This window comes from Lipotes vexillifer, unplaced genomic scaffold, assembly GCF_000442215.2.
Source record: "Lipotes vexillifer unplaced genomic scaffold, Lipotes_vexillifer_v1.1 scaffold240, whole genome shotgun sequence".
Taxonomy (NCBI): domain Eukaryota; kingdom Metazoa; phylum Chordata; class Mammalia; order Artiodactyla; family Lipotidae; genus Lipotes; species Lipotes vexillifer.
This window is the reverse complement of record NW_006797481.1, coordinates 10,330,317-10,339,647: the sequence shown is the minus strand read 5'-3', so window position 1 is coordinate 10,339,647 and position 9,331 is coordinate 10,330,317. Positions and strand designations below refer to the sequence as shown.

At 44.8% G+C, this 9,331-nt stretch overlaps 1 protein-coding gene across 1 annotated transcript in view; it reads left to right on the top strand.

The window, feature by feature from the left end:
- The first annotated feature begins 4,280 nt into the window (after nt 1-4,280).
- Nucleotides 4,281-9,331, top strand: part of RBM20 (RNA binding motif protein 20) — a 207,383-nt gene continuing 202,332 nt past the window's right edge. Inside the window, exon 1 of the mRNA XM_007469636.1 lies at nt 4,281-4,438. Within this exon, the coding sequence (XP_007469698.1) occupies nt 4,281-4,438 (158 nt within the window). The remainder of the gene's footprint in view (nt 4,439-9,331) is intronic.

Sequence of the window (9,331 nt, the reverse complement as noted above, 5' to 3'; positions counted from 1 at the left end):
TTCTCCTTAGTAACAGGTCTTGGCAACTTCTTAGCAGTGCATACAGACCTGCCCCCTTCTTTTTGAGGGCTACATTGTAATCCCTTCCATGTAGGGACCATCCTTTATGGAACCAGTCCCTTTGCTTAGCATTCTGGTTGTTTCTGGGTTTTGCTATTATGAACAATGCCACAATAAACTTCCTTGAACATGGAACTTTGGTTGTTGCTATAAATAAACCTATAGGATAAATTCCTAAAAGGGTAACTACTGAATCAGTTTCCTTTGTTGTAACTGTAATAGTGCCAACTCACTTCCAAAGAGGTTGCAGCAACTGATAATTTCACCCACAGTATATGAGAATGTTTGTGTCCTGCATTTTCACCAGTTCTGAGTATTATCAAACTTTATAATCTACTAAGTAAATTGTCATTAAAAAATAGTAGTAATATACATATATGGAATAGCAGTACATATTAAATGATTCCATCTGCAGAGATGAATGCTCACAATCACCTTGAACAGAGGGCAGGGAGTTGCAGGGAGTCAGACCAGGGTCTGAACTTCAGCTCCGCTATTATTATCCCTGTGCCCTCAGACAGGTTCATCAAGTTTCTATGTCTGCAAACTGGTGATATTAAATGAAATAAGGCATAAGAAAGCTCCTAGAACCACTGTCTGAAACCCAGTAAACATTTATTAATATTACAAAACAAACCAGAGTCCCTGGCAAGTTTGAGAGTGACAGAGACCTGGTTTCAATTTCCTGCTCCTTTCTACTACCCACTGCTAGGCTGCTTAATTTCTTTAAATTTTCTTGTTTATAAGGCGTCAATTTGGATCCTGCCTATTGATTTACTGATTCGGATAAATATGAGTGGCAGAGTTGAATCACAATGCAGGGGGCATTTTACATTCACTGGAAGATGCAGGCAGCATCACAGCAAAAGAAGACAGGTGGCATCTTAGGTCTAGGTGTGCCACTGAGGCAGTGGGAGAGGTTTGGGGTCAGACTGACCTAACTGCAGTCCTGCTTCTGCCTCTTAAAAGCCAGGTGACCTGGGGCAGGTTCTTAGAGCCCTCTAGCCTCAGTTTCCTCAATTCTAAAACAAGGTAACAGTAGCTACGTCATGCGATTATTGTGAGTATGAAGTAAATAATAATCTATGAAAGCACTTAGCAGCTGACTCCTGTGAAATGTTCAATATATTCATAGACAGCAAAAGCCTCACTTCCTGATCACAGTTTACTGGTATGTCAGCAGGGACAGAAAGCTTCTGCAGAGTGGAACAGAGATGTTACCAGCCCTCCCCTCCCCATTTGTCAAGTCGGGTGACCACACTCCCCCCTCCACCCACCGCAGCCTTTCCCTCACTTCAGTAACAGTAAAGCACATCCTAGTGTGATGGGGGTGGTGATGACACAGGGCAGACCCACAAAAGCAAGAGTGCTAAAGATTCTTACATGGCTGCAACCCCAGCCAGGGGTCTTTCTCATTTTTCCTGGAAGGGAGTGAAACGACATTAAGTTAATAAATATTTTTCATTGGAATTGCTTAATACACTTAATGTCTGACTTGCAAAATGGAAAGTCTTGTTCATTATTATCCTGGACAACATTTTGGGGGATCTGAGATAAGACAGGAACTAGCTTTAGGTTTTTGCTGCAGTGTTTCCCTCACCCTTCACATCTGCTTCAATTCAAATTTCAGTTCTTACATAATACATAAACTGCAAACATTAAGCTATACTCATGGAAATGGGGCTTCTTAAAAACACCTTGTGAATTATTATTTTTTTCCTTTTTTGTTTTGAAAATTTCAACTTACAGAAAGGATGAAAGAAAAGTCTAATGAATACCCAAGATTTACCCACTGTTATTATTTTGTCACAAAACGAATACATCATTTTTGAGATGTAGAGAGGTGCATTTGTATAATATGAATTTCCGTTCCTCTCTCCCTCCCTTCCTTCTTTTTTTTTCTCCCTCCCTCCCTTCTTTCCTTCCTTTCTTCCTTTGTTTTTTGTGCCAGTAAAAATGTTATGAGAATGGATTAAGTTATATTAATATTGTGACTTCCAGGCATTCAGCTTCCTGGAGTTTGAGGTCTGTTGTTCTATTTGGCTACAAGTTTGGAATATAAGGAATCATGTTTGTGATACCTGCCAGATTGAATATCTCTTGCACCAAATGTGCAAGATACATTATCTCTAATCCTAACAGTGACTGTGCAAGTCCGGGTCTCATCCCTGCCAGTTTACATATTTGGTAACTGACACTCAGAGACTGAGTCACTCAACCTCTCTGGTAAAAACTGCTGATCTGTCTTTTTTTGACTACAAAGCTTTTTTCACAAAGGTTTTGGGGGATTCTCAGAGTGATATTTTAATGCAAGCATATGGAAAGTTTTAGTTTCTGGGACAGTTGCAATGTTAATTTCAGATAATTTCCCTCAACCAAGGAGGTAGGGGAGCAGTGGAAGGTGGAGTTTTATGGAAACCATAGTCAGGACTTCAGTGATAAAAACTAAAGATGATGAACTAACCACTCCCAGAGCCCGAGAAGACTCTTTTTGGGATGGCCTCTTACTAGCCATATATAGTTGGAAAAATCACCCTGACTTGCCTCATTTGTGAAATGAATAAACAATCAGTACCTCTTTACCTGGGTTTTCTGGTGAGATTCAATTTTGCGAATTGTGATTACTTTTATGAATACAAGGAACTGATGTACCATTTTATCTGTAGGTGAAGGAGGGAGAGAGAGAGAGAAGGGTGAGAGCGGACAGGGCATTTTATGTATAGGAGAGAGAGAGGGAGGGAGCGGGAAAGATCTAAGTAGGATGACAGCAATCAAGGGAGGCTTACCTTCCTGAAACTGGCAGGGAAGCTGACAGAAACTCACAGTCTAGGGAGAGAAGAAAGCATCTTTCAGGGAATTCAATTAGTTGCCAGTCCCGGAGAGCCCATCTCCAGAATTTTCCTTCACGTGGCTGCGGGAGGAGGATGGGTTGGCTTGAGACCTTCAGCAAACTTCTTTCCAGGCCATGGGGCACCCTGACGCGCGCTCTGGCTTCCAATGCACCCAAGGGACGCTTTTCGGTGCTGCCCGTGTCAGGATTTAAAAAGCCGTGTGCCCGATGGAGGGTAAGGATCTCCAGAGTAACCACTCTCCGAGGTCTTTGCCCAGCTTCTAGATGTTTCTGCGGCACCAGGTGCCTCCCCAGACCTCTACCCGTGCTCCAGGACATCACACTGCACTTTGCGGGGTGACTCCTCCGCGCAGAATGCCTGCGTCCACAACTGTGAACCGGTGTGTGCAGGTGAAGTGGCGCACACTGGCTCCCCAGCAACCAACAGAGCTTCAGAGGCGGTGATCTTGGGGGTGCGATGTCACCGAACTCCTTTTCATCCTTTACATTCCTACTGAGATCTGGGCAATAAATAACAAGAATAAAACATATACGTGGTTTTGTCTTTGCGCTCGCGGGATCGTGGCAGGTCCTTTAGAGAAGTGAGGAAATAAATGAAGAGAAATCACGGCGGCCTCGCCGGCTGCTTCTGGGGACCCCTGAAATCAGCAGCTGGAATGGCCAGTTTGGAGAGCCCTCGGATCCGGTCATCTAAGACTTGGGGTTACCAGTCCCACCGACCTGCGGGAATTCCGGGCTTTTCCCCCTTGGGGTCGGGCCCCTCAGCCACCAGTGGCGCTGGCCCGGATCCAGTCGCGGGAAGGTGCCAAGCCCCGCGCACTTTGCGCTGGCGAGGAGCGCAGACGCCCGGGGCGCGCTCGGTCCGCCCCGCTTGGCAGGAGCGCGCGAAGCCGCGCGCGCGGTCCCGGGGGATAGGCCGGAGGCCGCCCCGCTACCGGGAGAGGCGAGAACTCGGCGTCCGGCGGCGGACTGACGTGCGGCTCGCCGCCTCACGCGGTTGCACTGAGCTGCGGGGCGCCGGACCGGGGACCCAGAGGGCGCGCGGCGGAGGGCGGCGGACAGAGCTCCCCCGACCACCCGGGCGCCCAGGGGCTCCTGCTGGCTGGGAGACGCCCCCTGGCCCCTACCTCTGTTTGGCCCGGCCGGGCGAGCGGGACCGGCGGGAGGAGGAGGAGGAGGCGGAGGTGGGGCCGCCGGGACTGCCTCCTCCCCGCCCCTCGCGTCTCCTCCCCGCGCCACAGGGAAGGACAAGGGGACTGGGCGCGGGGACCCCGGCCAGTGAGCGCCCGCGCCCCGGGGCCGCCCCTCGCGCGCGCTCTCCCGCCGCGAGCCCGGGCCGGTCTCGTTTCGCAAGGTGCTGGCCGCAGCCATGAGCCAGGACGCCGAGCCCAGCGGCCCCGAGCAACCGGACAGAGATGCCCGCAGCGTGCCCGGTGCCCCGGCGCCCCCGGCGCCCCCAGGCCCGAGAGGGATGCAGCCGCCGCCACCGCCTCCGCCCCAAGCCGGCCTAACCCAGATCATCCAAAAGTAAGAGGAGGAAACGGGGAGCGGGGACCTGGGTGCGCTTGGGGGACAAGCCCCGGGCGCCCCCTTTTGTGGCTTCCTCTCTCCCGTTCCCGCTAAACTTCTCTCGGCCGCCTTGCGTTTGAAGTTTTCTTGCCCGCTCTCTCGGCAGTCGGTGTCATTCTGGCTGTTTGTGAGTTTGGGGAGAGGGAAGCCAAGCTATTTGGGGAAAATAATTTTGTTCTTCCTCATCCCCTGTGTCTTCTCTTCGGAGACGTTACCGAGTATTTTGAACTAAATTAACTCAAACTGGGGGGAAATGGCCCAGGGACTGTATTTCATCTTTCTAGTCCCAAGAGGCCGCTGGAACGTATGGAGAGCCGTGCGTGTGTGCGCGCGCGTGCTGGAGGGCGTGTAAGTAAAACGCCGCCCGAAGAAACCACCCTTAATGGTGCCCATGTAGTCAAACAGTGATGTTGGGTGAAAAGGGTGGTGAGGGTTTGTAGACAACGTATTTTTGCTTTGTCCTGCAAGAAGTGTTTACACTTTCCAAGAAGGCCCTTGCGAAGAGTTTCTAGCCGCGGAACCGTTTTCCATTAACGTTACCATCTTGTGATTTGGGGGAAACTGTGCGACTTGGGTCGCGAGTTTTCCGGGCCGGCAGTCCCAATGCGTCGAGTAGATTGGGGGTGGTCAGTAGGCTCTGAGAAGCTCTTTCAGCCCATTTGGGAGACGTAAAAGTAAAACGATAAGGCTTCGTTCATTCTTTCGAGATTTTGTTTGACAGTTTAAGGCCTAGAATGTTGGTTTGTTTGAAGGATCTTTATTCTCCGAAAAGTTTCCCTCATCTTGTAATGAAGTCCTCAAAACTAGTGTAGTGTTGGAAAGTCTGAATGATGAGTGTTTGGGCGAAACTGGAGAAAATTAAAGGAATACACACAAGCACAGCAAAATCAATCCTTTGGAACCGAGCAGGGGTTTTTCGGCACTGCTTTGAGTTACGTAAACTTATTAAAATGTAGTAAGAGAAATAACCAGTGATGGGGCATAAATGGAAGTAAATATTGTTTTTAAGACTGACTTATGTAATAGAATAGTGAAAATTTAAGTTTGACTTCAAAGAACGCTGGTATCGTATTTCAGAACAAAATGGTTCCCTTTTTTTTGACTGGTAGAATATTAAAAGCTCCATTTATGACAACTTTTTGCTTTAGTTTGATTTTATATAACTTTCAACTACTTACAAGTAGCTAACTATTTGAAACTGAAAATATCTTATATTGTTATTCTGTTCTCTTTGTTTTGCAAATTTCAGCTAAGATTTACTAAATATGATGGACAGTTTAAGTACATCATTGCTTAAAATTTCTCTTTAGTCCTTAACATAAATATAAACTAACAGAGAAAAAAATGTTTAAAACCTGAGGTTTATTTAGTAAAAGAGAAAAAAAAAACCTAATTGACTGATTATCAACTGGGAAACATCTCATGTGCTTCTTACTGGCCAGTGTCTGTGGCTTGAAGCTAGGGTGCACATTGAGTTTGCTTTGGTATTGTAGTCACCCTGCATTTTCCTATCATTTACTTTTAATTAGGAAAAAACTAAGAATTTTATGTTCATAGAAAAATCTTTGTAGAGGGGTGACTGATTTTGAAATGTTGCCAGGTTGAAAATAAAGGCCGTTTTTGTGGGAGATGGATCATTTCAAGTGTATTTCAGTTACCTCATGTAATAAATAATTTACCCTGTAAATTCACCCCCATTTTGAAAATTCCACCCCTGGAATATTTTACTTTAGTAGATAAGCCTGAGCTCTTCAAAGATGGCCCCTTCAGCTAGCAGTCCAGGATAGAGACCTCAAAGAGGTGCCTGATGGCTCTGCCTTGTTTTGCATTCGTGACATATCAGTATTCAGGCACCAGGTCCAAGGCTGGTGAATGTGCTCATGGGATTTGATGTTTGTGCACTTATGTTTCTTTCTTTTTTTTTTTAACATCTTCATTGGAGTATAATTGCTTTACATTGTTGTGTTAGTTTCTGCTGTATAACAAAGTGAATCGGCTATACATATACTTGTATCCCCATATCCCCCCCTCTTGTGTCTCCCTCCCACCCTCCCTATCCCACCCTTTTAGGTGGTCACAAAGCACTGTGCTGATCTCTCTGTGCTATGCAGCTGTTTCTTACTAGCTATCTATTTTACATTTGGTAGTGTATATATGTCAGTGCCACTCTCTCACTTTGTACCAGTTTACCCTTCCCTCTCCCCGTGTCCTTGTGCTTATGTTTCAAAGTCTTTATTTATAAGGATGATTTGGGGTTTGCACTCCCCTCAGTATCCACTGAAATTCCGTGGGAAGCAGACATAACATGGCAAATGCCTTGCAGGTCCATCTTTAATGGGCTGAAACTTGAGCAGGTTATTTTGAAACTGCGTTTGCATAATTTAATCTGAGCAACCATTTTTACGTAGTTATGAGGTGCTGTTTGTATCAGCCATCTTTGAGAAAATGTAGCGTGGAGATTGCCCTCAGCTGCAAAATGAGTTGTCCTCCTCTTGATTTGAGAATTGTGTGAGCTAGAGCATTGGGTGAAATTCTCCTCTAGTGGATGGCATGTTAAATACATTGTATTGGGGAACCTGCACTTTTTCTAGTTATTTGAGTAAGGTTATAATGTAATTCATAAGAGGAGAAGTTTTGTGTTTTTAAATTAATTAATTATTTTTGACTGCATTGGGTCTGTTGCTGCGCGTGGCTTTCTCTAGTTGTGGTGACTGGGGGCTATCCTTCATTACTGGGGGCTTCTCTTGTTGTGGAGCACGGGGTCTAGGCCCACAGGCTTCAGTAGTTGTGGCACGTGGGCTCAGTAGTTGTGGCTTGTGGGCTCTAGAGAGCAGGCTCAGTAGTTGTGGTGCACAGACTTAGTTGCTCTGTGGCATGTGGGATCTTCCTGGACCAGTGCTCACACCTGTGTCCCCTGCATTGGCAGGCAATTCTTTTTTTTTTTTAATTAATTTATTTATTTTTGGCTGCATTAGGTTTTCATTGCTGCAGGCGGGCTTTCTTTAGTTGCGTCGAGCAGGGGCTACTCTTCGTTGTGCCGCGTGGGCTTCTTATTGCGGTGGCTTCTCTTGTTGCGGAGCAGGGCTCTAGGCACGTGGGCTCAGTAGTTGTGGCCTGCAGGCTCTAGAGAACAGGCTCAGTAGTTGTGGCATATGGGCTTAGTTGCTCCACGGCACGTGGGATCTTCCCAGACTAGGGCTCGAACCCGTGTCCCCTGCATTGGCAGACGGATTCTTAACCACTGCGCCACCAGGGAAGTCCCTTTTTCACTTCTTAATATCTCTATTTACTGATCTTCATTAATCACAGTTTTCATTTTGGGTAAAGTCATGATCATAATAGTCATGATCATAATAAAAACAGAATCCTATTCACCTATGTTATATTTGGTCTTAAGAGAATGAGGTGTGACAGTGAATAAAATGACTGACTTTGGTGTTTGTCTTATGGAGCCCAGTCTCGGTATTTACGAAGATCGTGCCAAAAGTTAACTACTGTGGAGTTCCTTTGGCCTGTTCAGGTATATTTAGTTTTCTCATTGTTGCATTGTTAGCTTCAGTCAAGCATGGTCCATGACCTCTCTGCTCTTGTTAACCTCTGACTCCAGGCCAATATTCGCATTACCTATGAAGATTATCAGCCATGTTAGACACATATAACTAATATCTTGTAAGATCTTTGTTTTAAATGTGCATTCTCTAAGATGGCCAATGTGGAGACATTATTGGATAAAATGTGAAGCATTATGTAAGCCATTTGGGCAACAACTAATATAAATAACACCTTAAGAAGAGATTTGGGATGAGTTTAGGAAATCAGAATAACTTGAAAGCTTAAAAAAAATCTTCATATAAGCAGAAGTAAGACACTGATGTTGTTGGTGAACATTTTACAAGGATTTATCTCCTCAAATATTCACAATATTTTATTTCCAAAAGTATTTTATATTTTAATTTTAATCAAACCTAATTCTTGATTTATAACAAGTTATTTATTAACCGTGATGAACATCAGAAATTACAATTTTAGGTTGTAAGTTCTAAAACTCTCTTCAGAATGAAAGCAGAGCCATTAGTTCTGTGTGCTGTGTTGAATTCATTTGTCGGATGCAGTTAGAAAGTGTGGTACTAATCATGGTGAAAATTAACCAAAGAAGCGCACACATCTATGAGGTGAGCACACAGGTGATTTTCCTAAATTATTTGATTTGCAGTGAAATACTCCTGGCTAATGCTTGATATCAGGTTGCATATTTAATTTGCATATAGATGACTTATTTTTTCCTTTACAGATTATTTTGGTATGAAATGAATAAAAATCAATTATGAAAATAGAAAAAGTTTTGGTTTAGCATTTGATAGTTAGCGTCACCTGCATGTGTTTGTGACTTATGAAGGTATAAATCCAGCTTTGATTGCTGAAGTTTATAGTCTTCTGCATCGCGTTAGGACACGGGCCAACTGTGTTTTCAGAGCAAAGTGCTCCTTAATTCAGTCTCGAAAATGTTACAAGTAGTCACTCTGATCGCAGATAATTCTACAGACATTTTGCATTTGGAAGGATCTCCATGTAACTCTTAGAGAGTGATACACAGGCAAGTTGTGTGTGATGTCCACCCACTGTGATGGGCATGCTGACAGTTACATCCAGAATCGGAGAGGAAATAAGAATTTGCCAAAAAGGGACCTTATCTCAACTCATAGTTGGTCCTTTTCTGGAAGAAGGATGGAATTTCTAACATCAGTGCCACTTTCTAACAGTAGTTTGAGTCCATTTTTAGGGGAAACAGGGATACACTTTTAGAAGGAATTTTGAAAATTTTAAACACCATCTTAAACTGCCGTAAGACAA